Genomic DNA, 16,053 nt, shown 5'->3' with positions numbered 1-16,053 from the left:
AAAACTGATTTAAAATGAATTCTGAAGAGAATTTTTCGTGGCGTCTTTTCGTACGTACGTATCTCGCATAACTCAAAAATGAGTAGCCTCAGACCGTTGAAATTTTGTATGTAGGACTGTTATAACATGTAGATGTGCATCTCGTATTTTATTTGCAATCGGCCGCATAAATATATGTTACTCGACTCAGTGAGCTCAGTTTTTTTATTCTTATATATTTGTAAATTGTGCATTTTTTGCTTTAAAATGATTGAATTATGTTGTTCTGGTTAAGAATTTTATTCCTTTAGTTAATCTGCATGCAATAATTGTGGAATTATCAACAACGGAAAAGTTTTTACCTGGGGCTAAGCCTATTTTTTTATTACCATGGTGGTTATGTTTGTCTACATTTGAAACTTAGCAAAATAGTGGATTTGTTGCCAATCTAGAAAAGCTAAGCTTCGCAACAACAAAGATAACACCTTAATTTATTATTGCGAATTAAATCATGCTCAATCTATTCTGAGATTTATTCGAGGAAATGAATGTTTAAGATTTACTTCGTAATTTTTAATACAGATATTTTGAGCTTTTATGTATTTTTGCCTTGTCGCGAAGTGAGAACTGAATTAATTGAATGAGAAACACTGAAACGTCTGTGAAAAACTGTTGTTTGTTTCTTTAATTTCTTTTATACATCCTTTTAGATTTATTACAGTATTTGAATAAAACATGTGGGAACGGTTAGATAATTCTTCAGATGATATAAATTTTGTGCATTCTGAATTATAAAATGAATGAAATGTAACGCTGTTAAATGAACCTAGCCCCAGAGTGTCACTATGATAAACAAATATAGTGAATTTTAAAGAGGGCATTTATTCTATTGTGACTTATGCGCTATCGAGGAAGTAGATTTAATTCAATCCAATAAGTTTAAATGAAATGAAAAAAAAATAAATAAATAAATCCGTATAATTTAATATTCCGTACAAGGAAGTCATGTGGTGTACGCATCAGATTTTTTTCTTCATGATTTAATAATAAATGCACAGGAGGGGGGGGGAACCTACGTCTTTTAACCCTTTCGAGATAGAAAGCGCAGACGCATGCTTATTGCTGAAGCGGCAGTCTTTTTCACGAGTGTCTACCTAGGGCTGGAGGGTTTTTTGCTATTAAGCCTATATCCATGAAATTACCGAAATATCAACGCGTTGTTTAATAATGTTCTGTGTACCATCTAAACAAAAATTGGAAGCCTTTGGTACCACCACTACAAAGTACTACTACCACCAGCACTCTTGAACAAAGCTCAGATAGCATAAATTTACGAGTGTTAGAGGAAAAAATCAGTATGTTGGGGTTTTAATTTATTAATTTAATAGTTAAAAATACTTTGCTTCTTAGCGTACCATCTATTTTTCTCTTGCGTACCACCAGTGGTAAGCGTACCATCGTTTGAGAACCCCCTGCATTATATTATATTTGTATACATACTTTTTTTTTATTTAAGTTATTTCTTGTTTAAATATATATTTTACACATTTTATTTTCCTTATTACTTACCATTTAATGACTTTTAACATTATACATCTGAAATATTTTTTATATATTCTCATGTAAAATAAAGGAAAAAGATACTTAAACGCTAATTTTAACATATATGATAGCTTAAATAGCTATAATAAATCATGCCATTCGGAAACATTCCTTTCCCCTTATGTTTATATCATATATAATCAAAACCCACGTGTATGTGAGTCATGCTACTCTCATTTTGAGTAGAAGGTCAAATCTACATGTGTCGGAAACCATATGGACATACAATGCCATCTTGCGCCGGCTATGTACGTTATAGTTTTTAAAACGTTCCAGGGCACTGGCACAAATGTGTGACAGCCGGGTGGGAACAAGAAAACGCTCTGGCACGCTAGCGTGTCGGCCGGGAAACAGGTGCATTTCTTGCTGGCACGTATACGTAACATTCGGCGCGAAAGGGTTAAGAAAATGTACCGTATTTCATCTATTATTCTTCAATTAACAAAAATAAGTATTATCAATCTTTTAAACGTTATAAATGCTTGTAGTAATTACATCTCTTATAAATTAAAGCTATTTTTCTCCGCACAGTTTTTAAGGCTGTTTCTTTCAAATTTAAAATGTTTATTTCTTCTCTGCGAATTGCATCTTTGCAGTCATCGTCAACATGACTACGTCATCACTCCTCACTTCCTGTTTCAGGGAGGAAAGCTCTATGACCTAGCCCTTCTCATCTAAGTCCTTATTACAGGTATTACATACAAACTGCATGTAAGTATACAGTCGCTATTAAATACATTAACTGGAACCCTTCCTAATACAAATATGCAGCTGCTCAGTTCCTGTTACAGACACCGTAAATTTGTAAATAAATACATAAGTATACTTGTACATAACTTGAAAGTACATAAACTAGCCCAAAATATATTAACGGGGTATCGCTTGTAGGGTTTATATTTATTTTAACTAACATTTATTTTAAGTTTAAACTATCTTTCCTGTCAATCCTTACTTTCCCCTGGAACTGCCAATGCCAGAATATGTAAATTTGAGTAGAACGCGCAAGCATTCAAATTATCAGCGGAAGTAGTATGATTTAAATAGAAGGAAACAAGTTCGGTGAGAGAGAGTTATTCTTACTTAGCGAGCGCGGAGGTAGTTATAGAGATTTGAAAAACCCCGCGTTGCGGCCTATTGTGCTTGGCGGGAAGTAGTTGCAATTGTTCCAGTGAGCTTCAAGTCTGCTGAATTAGCAGCCGTATTGTAAAACGCGGTGAGTTAGTTATTTGAGAGAGCCTCGTAGTTAGAATATTGTCTTTAATTTCTTTTCAGGTTTTTATTTTTATTTTGACTGCCGAGTTGGCACCGTTTGTAAGCGTCAAGAGAACGCAATTGTAAATTAGTACGTCGAATAAAAAGGGACTTAAACCCTTTATAAGACTCTGTGGTTTATACAAGCTTTCACAGTCACCTCTTGGCTGCGTGCTAGTTAGAGGCGCGCAACGTTATATTGGCGCCCGAACACTTATCGAACTGAAATGGCCGAAAACTGGATGGAAGCCGCTGGACAACACCAAGAAATGACAACGCAGTTAGAAGGATTTGGATACCTGGTCCAGACTTTGAGAGCATCAATCAAGCCAAACGTCTATTTCGACGGAAAAAATTCGGTGTCCGTATTTTTAGAAGGTATAGAAAACCACTTTCAGCTCTATCCTGTGCCCGAAAGACAAAAAGTTGCTATCGCCACATCAGCACTAAGAGGACAGGCCGCGCTATGGTGGAAAAATATACGCAAATTTCTTCTAGGTGAATTTGGAAGCCCGACGTATACTTTTGAAAATTTCAAAAAATTGTTAGTAAAGGCCTTCCCCATAGTGAAAGATCGCGCACGGCTGGAAGCCGAGCTATATAGTTTCTATCAACGGGATACAGCACAATTGACGGACTTTATTTTACGAAAAATCAAGCTAACGGATATGTTGTATGGGAAAAAACCCGATGCGGAGATTATTGAAATAATATTACCAAGATTGTTACCCGCTGTCCAAGACTACTTTGAAATTAGAAACCCAACCACATTGCAGGAACTTTTCGAATTGGCGGTGAAGTTTCAAAATCGCAGAATCGCGGAAAGAGCGAGAGGAGAAACATATTCTCAAAGTACCAGAAGGAAGGAGGAAACAAGAAATGGAAATCGCTCATATGGGGGAAAGAACTATCAAGCTAACGCATCGAAACTTGAAGGGCAAGGCCCAAAAAGAAAATTTGAAAATAAGCATCCGCGTACCCAGAAGACACAGATTGAAAGGAAAGCTTTAAACGACTAGAGGGGCCTGTGAAAGGGAGGGTCCAGACCCCGGAAGTTTTAGAAAAACCCTCAAATAGACATCTAAATACAGTCATCGTAAAAAACTCACAGCTACCAATTATACAAGTCCTGGTTGGCGATGTACCAGTAGAAGCCCTCATCGATACAGGGGCAGAAGGCAATTTCATGAGTGAAAAGTTCTTCAAAAAGAATTTTTATAGGATACGACTCTTTAAAACCAGAAATACGGAAATTATAGCGGCGCAAGGAAAAACATGTCACTGCATCGGGAAAGTAGCATTAAACGTACAGGTAAAAGAGGAAAATCTCAAAGTATTAATTTTTGTGGTGAAACACCTCCAACACTCTCTTATTTTAGGTATGGACTTTTTAAGGGCCGCGAGGGCCAAATTAAATTTTCAAGATAGTTCCGTGGTGCTGGAAGGAAAGACCAAGATTGATTGATGAAGTCCAGGAAAAGTTGCTGTAAGAAGAAACCATTGTAAAGAGTAACAGAATTTTAATTGTTACATAAGATTATTTTTGTGTAAACGAGGCTTTCGCCAGTTAGTTCAGAATTAGATAAACTTACAACAGGTCGTTTGTAGGACCTGCTTCCAAGTTTTCCAAATTCTGGCAGCGGCAAATGTAGGGTTTATATTTATTTTAACTAACATTTATTTTAAGTTTAAACTATCTTTCCTGTCAATCCTTACTTTCCCCTGGAACTGCCAATGCCAGAATATGTAAATTTGAGTAGAACGCGCAAGCATTCAAATTATCAGCGGAAGTAGTATGATTTAAATAGAAGGAAACAAGTTCGGTGAGAGAGAGTTATTCTTACTTAGCGAGCGCGGAGGTAGTTATAGAGATTTGAAAAACCCCGCGTTGCGGCCTATGTGCTTGGCGGGAAGTAGTTGCAATTGTTCCAGTGAGCTTCAAGTCTGCTGAATTAGCAGCCGTATTGTAAAACGCGGTGAGTTAGTTATTTGAGAGAGCCTCGTAGTTAGAATATTGTCTTTAATTTCTTTTCAGGTTTTTATTTTTATTTTGACTGCCGAGTTGGCACCGTTTGTAAGCGTCAAGAGAACGCAATTGTAAATTAGTACGTCGAATAAAAAGGGACTTAAACCCTTTATAAGACTCTGTGGTTTATACAAGCTTTCACAGTCACCTCTTGGTTGCGTGCCAGTTAGAGGCGCGCAACGTTATACGCTAATGGAAATATACCGATACCGAGTCCTGTTACAGAATTAGATAATAACATTTACGTAAACAAACACTATTGAAATACATTAACTAGTTAGAATAAATATAGTTAAAATGTTGATGCGGCCATTGCTCATACAGATATACAGATAATATTTTTTACAGATATTATAAATAAATACATGTATATGTGTAATAAGACTACGGCTCGATGACACGATATGAATGATTTGATTATGAATGCGGCACAAACTTGCCTTAAAATTTTCGGTGAAACGGGATTTTCCCATGATTCACTGTGAACATAGAATGACAAAGCCGCATAGATTTCTTCATAATTAGAAATGGCCGAATAAATCTTTCTATTGGAGTGTTGAAACACAGGTACACATCCACGCATTAAAATATGACATATATACAATCAGTACTGAAATACATTTGCTGGTTTAAATAAGTATGTTGATGGAGAAACTCCTAATACAAATATAAAGATGTTCGGATTCTATTACAGACACAATGGATTTCTAAACGAATACATGTATTTACTCAAGAATCACTGAAAAAGAGAAATAATAATAATAATAATAATAATAAACTTGTCAAATTAGTATACTGAAGCAGAAACCTCTATTATAGTTAAAAAAATATTGCGATATATACATGGAGATTATAAAAGTACATGTGAATGCAATAAGTACTGTGTATAAAGTTATTTTAATGTACTGTATATAAAGTTGCTAGCTACGACCAAGCAAAATTATGGTTTCTATGTGCACCTGAAAAGAAAGTGCATGAAATATTTCAATAGGAATGAAATCAGTTATTTCTGTGTAAGTAATAACCAACTCGTAAATAATTTTTTTATTGCCGAACCAGAAAACAAAAGCTTTGACATATCAGGTTAATTCATATGACGTCATGATGTGTAATACATGGACCTTATAAGAAATAGACTAACCCAAATGGGTTTTCTCCCTCGTCTGAGGCGTCGCCGGCTGTCACCTTGATCACATCCGGAGGAGTAGGGACGACTTGCAGAAATTTAACACAGGTTGACTATTGCAGCGTGTATAATTATCAAGAAAAAGCTGTATGTAGCGCCTCATTTCACAAATTAGAATTTCTATATATTTTTATTTTTGAAATTGAGATTGATTTTTAAAACTTTAGATTTTTAAAACTTTTTTTAGCTTTTCCTATGCTGTAAGGAAATTTGTAACTACTTCTTTTAGAAAATAATATTTTAAATCTGAACTAATAGAAAATTTCAAACAAGCAGTTTTCTTTTGCAATTTTTATGCTTTTCATTGGTGTAAATAAGTAAAAAGTACTAAAATATTTAAAAACGAAATTTTGAAAGTTTTGTTTAAAATTCTAAATTGTGCTGCTTTTTTAAAATTATAGATGAGTATTATAGCACAATTTATTATCTTTATTTTATCTTTTTTCCCCTTCATTACGCTTAGAATATTTTATGCTCCGAATTTTATGAATTATTAAAATAACTAATCCACTTTAATGTTACCAATTTAATGATCATATAATCAAATAAATATGATAGTTTTGTAATGTTATTATAGTTTAGAAAATCACTGCCTGAAAATTTTCATTAAATTAAAAAAAAAATTATCAGACTTTGTTTAATTTTACCTTATTTATTTCAAAGCATAACGTACTATCAATCTTATTTAATTTTACTTTATTTTTACGCAAAATTAAGTTCATAAATTTTGTGCTTAAAGTTTTTACCGTTTTACCAAAGTAAAGAAGTTGGTACAAGAATTACGCGTGAAAAAAATGCGCGAAATGCAGTAAAAAGTACTTTAATGAGATATATTAAATCCTATTTGGAAAAAACTGTGGCTTTCATAATATCTTCACTACACAACGTATCACATTTAATAATTAAAAAGAGTTATGTGATACAAACGCCATAGGTTTCAATGTTGTAAACCAGATCGTCCCTACTCTTTCTTACCGACATGTCGGTGACGCGCGCCCCGCCCACTGGGTTGTCTATTTCTTATAAGGTCCATGGTGTAATATAACAACATTTCCTCAATATTAATAAAAGAATTAACGTGGCAATAATATGTCATATCAGTTATATTAACCTGAAGCAAAAAAGTTGCCAACAGCAGCTATTTATTCAAAATGCTGACATTAACGAACAATTTTCGACATATAGTGACGTCACATGCAATCGCGTGCTTTCGTCAATGTCAGAATATGATCTTATATAATAATATATCTAATGTTTGGCAACGCTATTTTTATTTCATATTTTGTAAAATTAAAAAAAAATTTATTAACCAATTCAACGATTTGAACACGAGTAGTAGCAAAACTTTTCGAGATAAAGCATTTTTATTTCCAACGCGAGAGACTCTTGCCATTCGGAAAAATGAGAGCGAAAACTAGTGTTTCCAAAGTTTTTAATTAATATCTCGATTGATTAAAATCGTACGGAGATGGGAACAGGCGAAATGGCTTCCCACGAATTTCTGGAATCTGGAATAATATATTTAAAGTTTGGAAAAGCTATTTTTATTTCATATATTGTAAAACTTAGAAATTTTTTATTAACAAACTTTACGATTTGAAAGTTAGCAGTGGCAACACTTCTCGAAATAAAGCAGACTTTTATCTCTAGGGTGCGAGAATGTTGCCATTAGAAAAAACGAGGTCGAAAATTAGCGTTTTCGGAGTTTTTAATTAATGCCTTATTATCGTACGACGTTAATAATTAAAGAGATAGATCTTTAATTATTAACGTCGTACGGAGATGAGAATGGTCGAAAAGGCTTCCCACGAATTTTTGGAATCCGGGGAGGAGGGAAGTACCATTCTCGAAATTTAACTCCCCGCCGTTCCTGGAAGAGGTAATACCAAAAACAAACAAACAGACAGACGCGCACAGATTTTAATTGTATAGATATAGATAAGAAATATAAACTTTCAGTAAATAAAATATAGGATTGAAGGAATGTATAAAATGTTAGATTTCCCAGTTTTAACAAAATTGGTTTTTTAAGTTTAAAAAGGCCGAAATATGAGTATCTGCATCATTTGAAATATTTTTTGCGGTTAGAAGTATATGTTTACGGTCATCCGACAGGGAAAATGAAAATCGCATAAGAACTTTTATGGACACGGTGTATAACAATTGAAAACAAATATATGCAAGTATAAATTTTAATACTTGCAAGACTTAAATTTTTTCTTTTAATATTAAGTTTTTAATTTGCTTATTTGCTCTCTAGAGAGGAGCCAAGAATGATGGAATGCTTTGAAAAAAACATCTATCCTTGCTCCAAAAGCAAGCAGTATGCTATACGTGAAGATCAGAGAGCGAAAATACTATTATTGGAAGAAATATGCGATAAAAATTCAGCTAATCGCAAGGGTAAGTATCATAGGTTATTAACTTAATGAGAAATTATATTTAAATCTTATAATAATTATTACGTTATTGATACAAGAGCCTATGTCTTACTGCTAATTATGAGGTAGTTGCGTCTCAGCCGGAAGTAAATAATAATTCTTAGATATGCTTGGTGAAGTCTCAAATAACTATGTAGAGACACCAGGTTATTTCGAAGAAGAAGAAATGAAAAATGAGTTATGCCCTCGCCGGAACTCGAACGATACACGCCGAGCGTGCTATCCACTACATCAAGAAGGCGGAAAAAGTACCTTATAACTATTTTGGAGAAAAATCAAAATTTAGAATATTTAAGTCTACCGAAACGAAAATAAAATCCTTTGAATGGATGGAATTTTTTATAAACTGTCACTATTGATTGTTTTCGATACAGATTTTGTTATTTTAAACTTAAATGGGACTTATCTTTTTTGTTGAACAAGGAGCAACATATTTTACCAATTCTTGCCAGTAATTCTATATATTACAAAAGTCATATCTGGCGATTTATGACATTCATTGTTGCCCAAGCATCACGAAATCTTTTTACAGGAAGGACAAATATTAACCTCGTTAAAATTAATCAGGTATTAACAGAAATAATATTACATATTTTTATTAACAATTTGTACAAAATATTGTTAAACATAAATTGTTATGATTTTAAGTTGATTAATTTTGTAATATTAATTCAACTAATAATAAGTCAAATTCATGGAAATTTAAAAATGACCAATTCTGTTTTGCTATAAATCTTTCTTTAATGTGATGTATGGTAATCGCTGGTAGAAATATAAATTTTACTTCTTAATTTCATGCAAATTCCCACTATTGCAAAGATTTGTGGAACTGCACATCTCTAATAAAATAATACACTTTTCAGACCACGGAAAGGTCCAGGGAGGCATTTGGCGCGTTGCAATTCGGAGTCTAATGACATCTCACACATAAATCTGTTGAGTAATCTAGCCAATCGATTCAAGTGATATCAAGCAATATAATTTGAATGTTCGATTTCTCGAATGTGTGTTTCCGGCCCTAGAGATGTTCGACACGATGTTGGGCTAGTATTGTCATTTATAAGCAAAAGCGTTGAGTAAACCGGCCGCCGAAGTGGCCTTACATGGGGTTTCAAGACTTCGTCTGCATATCTGTGATCGTTTACAGAAGCTGCATCAAAGATATGCGGAGTGCTGCAGCCATTCTTGTTGATTACAGTAGGAACCAGCTTTGTGGAAGTCGGATCTTTCATAAACAAAGGAAAGCAAAATTCGGCCTCTCCAGATCAAAACACATCTACCAGTCCCAGTTTAGTCTATATCTCGACTCGTCAGTAAACAGTACACGGTCCCATTCTTTCTTGGCTCCATTCAACAGACGACAACATCACATTAAACGGAACCTAATGGAGGATGAAGTGAGTGAGACATGTGAAGTTGTATGAAGTCTATCTACACGAATAAAACACCGTACAATTGCAAAACGGCTGACTGGAGTTTCTGTGGCAGCCTGGTGGTCTAACCTTACTCTCTTGTAGACATTTCACTGTTTCTTCGAACCGACAGTGACAGAAAACGGTCCTTGGATGAAGTTGTTACTCTGCAACCAGAGGCCCCTCATTAACTCAGTCTATTAACTGACTTCAAGTTCTTGATAAAATACTTTGAATGATACTTATAATCATGGGTGACCACCTGTGTTTGTCTCCTCCTCGAGTCAACCAGTTATCCCTCATTTTCGCCCTTCACTTAAATGCTGCTTTTGAGTCCTAATAAAATATAAATATGGGAGATATGCAATATCTCTCATATTTACATTATCACCATCAACACATTCTTACTGGATATCTAAATATCCATACGGCAAGAAATGAAGTGACGAACCAAATTTAGACCAGTTACCAATTTTCAAAAGACTTTCTGCTAAAGCATTGAGAAAACCATTGATGATTTCATTTTGAAGTCAATCTAGAAGCTTAGTCAGCCATTTGCAACTGTTTTAGAATGGAAAAGTTTAATTTAAACAAAGATTAAATTTGATGTTAATTGAGTTACAGATTTTAATGAAAAGCGTAATTGACGAAAAATAAAAGAAAAAATTTCTGAACTTAAGTCCAAATTTACAATCACCAAAATTTACAAGGCAAGTAATAATTTCAGCATTATTTGTAAAACGTTCTGCAATACTCGTATTGAAACAGAACTGCAGCAGCCAGTTGCATGTAAAGCAGTAATTATCAAGAAAAAATGTTTTAAATATACTACTAGCATTTCACAAAAAGCTTAAAATTCCTGTCATCTCCGACCATTAATAGTATGTTCACTCTCTTATCTTCACCTATAGCGTATTGCTTGCTTTAAAATTTATACTTGTAGATATTTCTTTTCAATTGTTATACACCGTGTCCATAAAAGTTCTTATGCGATTTTCATTTTCCCTGTCGATTTTCCGTAAACATATACTTCTAACTACAAAAAATATTTCAAATGATACAGATACTCACGTTTCGGCCTTTTTAAACTTAAAAAACCAATTTTGTTAAAACTGGAAAATCTAGCATTTTATACATTCATTCAATACCTATTTTGTATTTACTGAAAATTTATATTTATTATCTATACTATTAAAATATGTGCGTGTGTGTCTGTTTGTTTGTTTTTACCATTATCTCCTCCGGAACGGAGGGGATTTGAACTTCGAGAGTGGTAACCTCGGATTCCAAAAATTCGTGGGAAGCCATTTCGACCCTCGCTATCTTCGTACGACTCTAATAATTAAAAGGATAATGAGATATTAATTAAAAAGGTGATAAATTTCTAACTTATATTCACCGCTTAAAATATGTGCGTGTGTGTCTGTTTGTTTGTGTTTACCATTATCTCCTCCGGAACGGAGGGGATTTGAACTTCGAGTGTGGTAACCTCGGATTCCAAAAATTCGTGGGAAGCCATTTCGACCCTCGCTATTTTCGTACGACTCTAATAATTAAAAGGATAATAAGATATTAATTAAAAAGGTGATAAATTTCTAACTTATATTCACCTCTTAAGTTTCACAATACTCAGTTGAGTTTCAGATATATTGCGATCAGTTACTCATTACTTGCATATCTAATAAAAATGTTTTAATTGTTATAAAAAACACTACTAGTTTGACTCCCGTACAACAAGAGGTAAGTGATATACGTCATTTTAAAGTTTGAGAGGTGTTTCGGAATTCGAGCACAAATTGAAAATAATACTATCCAGGAATACTAATTTGATTTTATAGTCTATGAAGCTTAGGGAACATAAACGTTTAAAAAAGGTCTTTTGAAGAATTATCTTCTAACCTTGTGAAACTAAACGGAGATCAAAAGAAGGGTGTATAAGACCCTTTATTTAATCATAAAATTATGTGTGTAGGTTAGCCTAACGGCTCACAGAGTACTTTAAGGCGCAGGAAGAGCTTTGGTCTAAAGTAGTCGTCAAGACAAGCCTTAAAGGCAAGAACGCGCTAACGTAAGTCGCGAATAATCACAGCACACCGTGGGCCTAGACTAGGCAGACACGCTTCAAAAATAAATTCCGAAACTCTTGTTTAAATAGCACTTCATTCTACCTTAATCTCAATAAACTCTCGTTATCTCATTTACATTCTGGCATGAAAAGCGTGGGTGAAACGGGAGTGATAGGAGAGGCTTTTCACTTTAAATGAACAATTAATTAAAAATAAATAGATAAACCTCACAATAAACCATGAGCAAATAAAATACGAAAACTATTTGAAATTTAAACATGAATTGTCAAAAGTTTAAGTGTGAATACTGGTGTGAAATGTATGAAATCTAAAACCAAATTAGGGAATGAAGTAAAGACAAAAGATAATGATGTAGTATGATGTAGTCGAATGAATAAATTCAAATTCAGCTTTCGGCAGGGTGTGCTAAATTCGAAGTCATTCCTGCAATCACATCGGGTAACACGAAAAGAGCTTCTATAATACCTTTCACTGCAATATACATACTTTAAGGTTTGACAATTTAACAAGTCCCCTTTAATTTCAAATAGTTTTCACATTTTATTTGGTCTTTGTTTAATAAACAGAAGTTCCTGAAGAGTATTAATTTATTTTATTTGAATTTATTTAACAATCTCAGAAGCATTAGCGTTAAAAAATTCAGCTTGAAAGTCCTTTTGAAATCCGTTTTCCTTGTTTTTTTATCAATGCGTGTATGTGTGTGCGTGTGTGTCTGGGTATGCCTTTTTAATTCTATTCCAATGGTAGTGAATTTTATTAATATACTGATATTTTTCTACTTGTATAATATTGTTGTTGAGAAAAACAAGCTTTTTACAACTGAAATTCTTTTTAATTGAGTTTTCATTTCTTTTAATAGCAAAAATTTTCTTTTTACTAGATAACAGCGGTAGGCATAGGCTTTTTATTAAAGAATTGAAATGAATATTTTATGATTTACCGGATTTTTAAATTTTTCATAGTTTTTAATATTTCAAAAATATTTTAGTGATGAATGTAAAGTTTACAGTATGGATTTGCAAATTTTCAGGTTTCGTATCGTACACAGTTTGTAGAAGTAACGAAGAAGAGCGTCTCAACAACTGCACCCTTAAATATAACATTCCTAAGCGGTGGTCCCCAAGTGGAAACTGGTCTGAAGAAGAAAACAGAAAGAGATGCTGGTATGTTTAGTTTACGACTACAGATTTACAAAGCAATGGAATTGTATTTGCTAATATTAATTGGTGATATATTAATTGTGATATACTAATTTAATTGGTGATACGTAAATGTTGCTGTCAGCAATTGAGTTAATTAATGATATAAAAACTAGCTTGTGATAACGTGTTACGATTCAATCGATGTTATAAAGCCAGCTTCGTTATACAGAAAATATGCTTTCCTAGTAAGACAAATAAATGTTGTGCAACTTCAATTATACCGACTCCAGATAACTTAAAATCTAAAATTCTAGGATTTCTTGTTCTTCTTCTCTGGTTAAGTGAAATTAAATATCTTAGCGATTTACTGATGGGTTTTTAGGATTCTCGTTGATGCAAATGATATATAAAACTAAAACACACCAATTTTGAAGAAGTCAACAATTTCAGTAACTTAGATTAAATAAAATGGAGTATATTGTTTAGGTAAATAAAAATTATTTCGTGTATTAGTTTGTATAAAAGGAGTATTTTGTATTTTATTTTAAAGAAATAAAATTATTTTCCTTTTTTCAAGCTATAACTTTGGCCGTAAAATCCTTAACTTCCCCCAAATGTCGTAAATAAGCGGTATTTTGCTGATTTTTATTCCAAAATGACCCTCTCATTTTGAACTTAACTCCTTTTCTTCAGTATACAGGCCACCCTGAAATCACACGCATTAAGAATTTGCAGATTTCACGTGTAACGAGTTATGAAGCCTATTTGAAATTTCACGTTTTATTTTCCTCTTAGAGCAGACTCGTAACCCGTAGGCCGGATGAAGTCCTTGAATCCATTTTGAGACCCTTGGTTACCTCCAAGAAAGTAATTAAAAGTCATAATTGTGATATATTAATAAATATTGGAATTCCACCTAATTCGAGGAGTGCATACAACCTCGAGTATTGAAAAAGATTATTGAGATGATCTGTTTATAAACATATTTTCACAATATACTTAATTTTCTCAGCCAATTCACAGATGGAATTAACAGAAATCTCCACTCTAAAGCAAAAGTACAGAGACTTCAAAGTAAATTAAGGAAAATTTAAGTATCCCTCGAATTTTACGGATATGATTTATGTGTGGTTTCCAGAAAGCTGCAAATTTGTATTCTACATAAGTTCCATGCTCAGTAATACATATTAGCATATGAACAACTTATGAAAAGGAATAATGTCATGTAGCGGAAAAGAAACAATAGGTATGTCTCTGTTACTCTGATTTCCTTATGCTTCTTTTAGTTTTTAAAGAACTACAGTATTACATAAAATTTCATACATTAACTCATTTTTAAGGGTGTAATTAAGTAGTATGAAAATGGCTTTCTTCCCCGTTTGCGGCCCGTATTATTGTTAATTGATAACTATTCGGCCCACTTAAGGTACTGAGTTTGACATACCTGCCTCGATAATGCACATATGCTGCATTACGAGGAATGTGTTTGCAGAGAAATTAAACAAACTTTTCTCTCTAGCTTTGACAGATTCATTCATATTCAGTTGTTAAAACTTTTGGATAATACATCATTACTATTACTTTAAACCGTCGCCGATATGGTCTTATAGTTCATTAAATCTTGTACCTAGTTCCTGCAATTTCGTCAAAGTTGTCAATGCCTTTCCTCGAGACAAATATGTTACTTAATATGGAACAGAGGGGATTAATGGTGGCTTCCTACCTTAGTCACACATTAATATAGAGTCTGCTATTTAGAAGTTGAGATTTTGTGCAGTTAATTATTTGTACTTTTACTAGCTTCACAACTAAGCATCACAAAGAAATCAAAAGCACAGAAAACTCTAGGAAGAATCGCTAAAAAAATCACGATGTTATTGCTATGAACATTCACATTGAGTCGACTCCAAATCGACTAGCCATCTGTGTTTATGTGGAGCTAATTTTAGAGCAGCCTCGAGAGGATTTCAGGAATTATTGAAGAGTCGAGAATGAACGAGAAGACTGTCAAATGTGTAATTCCAAGGAATAACCAAACGTCGTCTATTAGAACAGCTAGGAAATTCAATTTAGATAAAATATATGTTCAAATGTAATTCCTAAATTTCAGATTTTGATTTTGCTTTTTACTTCTTATCCGTTAATCCTAAATTTCAGATTTTGGTTTTGCTTTTTACTTCTTATCCGTTAAATTAATTTCATAGTATTTATTTTGTTTTCCTGAAGCGCCTGGAAAGTGCACATGAAGCTGTCTCCTTAACAGTGTCTCCCTGCGAATTACATTGATTAGTCGTGTCACCTGTGCTTGTTAGCTATCCTAGTGTTAACCTAATTTTAGGCTCCATCTTGCAACGCGAGTTTCGTACATATCATGAATGGATACTTTCGCTGTTGTATGGTATGAACTGTTATCTTTTATTACGCTATATTCGCAGTGCGCCAGAGTGAGAGACACCCAGCTCTATGCAAAAGTAGCGCATTCATGGTTATTATGTACTCATACTCCGGAGGCGATTCCGGGAGTCCCAGTCCCCCAAGAGTAACCTTTAAGATTATTTAATATATAGCATTGCCCCAGACCGGACAGACACAGTACCCTTGCAGTACCCTGATAGTTACACACGACAGTTCTATACAAATCGAAAATCGGGACACCATTTATTGATCAAAAATCGAAATAAAATAAAGTAATTTGTCTCATAAGAACAAAGATCAGAAAGATTGAAATCATTATGCAAAAACAGTGTTTTAAAAAATTTCATTAATGCACAAGGTATTCAACGACAGAATGCTGTCATCACTTATTTCACTTGTTTGACAGTAACATTAGATGAAATCCATGAATTTTATATTGGAAAAAGGAGGCAAGCATTACGTTTGTAGCTGTATTAAATCTTAAAAGCTTTATGAGCGAAGTACGAATTAAC

General features: G+C 33.6%; 1 protein-coding gene across 1 annotated transcript in view; it reads left to right on the top strand.

The window, feature by feature from the left end:
• LOC118184394 (uncharacterized) overlaps window positions 1–16,053 on the top strand; it is a 42,735-nt gene that overhangs the window by 13,315 nt on the left and 13,367 nt on the right. The window contains exons 3-4 of the mRNA XM_035354058.2: window positions 8,305–8,447; window positions 13,015–13,147. Of these exons, the coding sequence (XP_035209949.1) occupies window positions 8,305–8,447; window positions 13,015–13,147 (276 nt within the window). The remainder of the gene's footprint in view (window positions 1–8,304; window positions 8,448–13,014; window positions 13,148–16,053) is intronic.

This window comes from Stegodyphus dumicola, chromosome 6 (genome assembly GCF_044657685.1).
Source record: "Stegodyphus dumicola isolate Sdum_Otavi_A_Nest chromosome 6, ASM4465768v1".
NCBI classification, from domain to species: domain Eukaryota; kingdom Metazoa; phylum Arthropoda; class Arachnida; order Araneae; family Eresidae; genus Stegodyphus; species Stegodyphus dumicola.
This window is presented reverse-complemented; position numbering and strand designations above follow the sequence as displayed.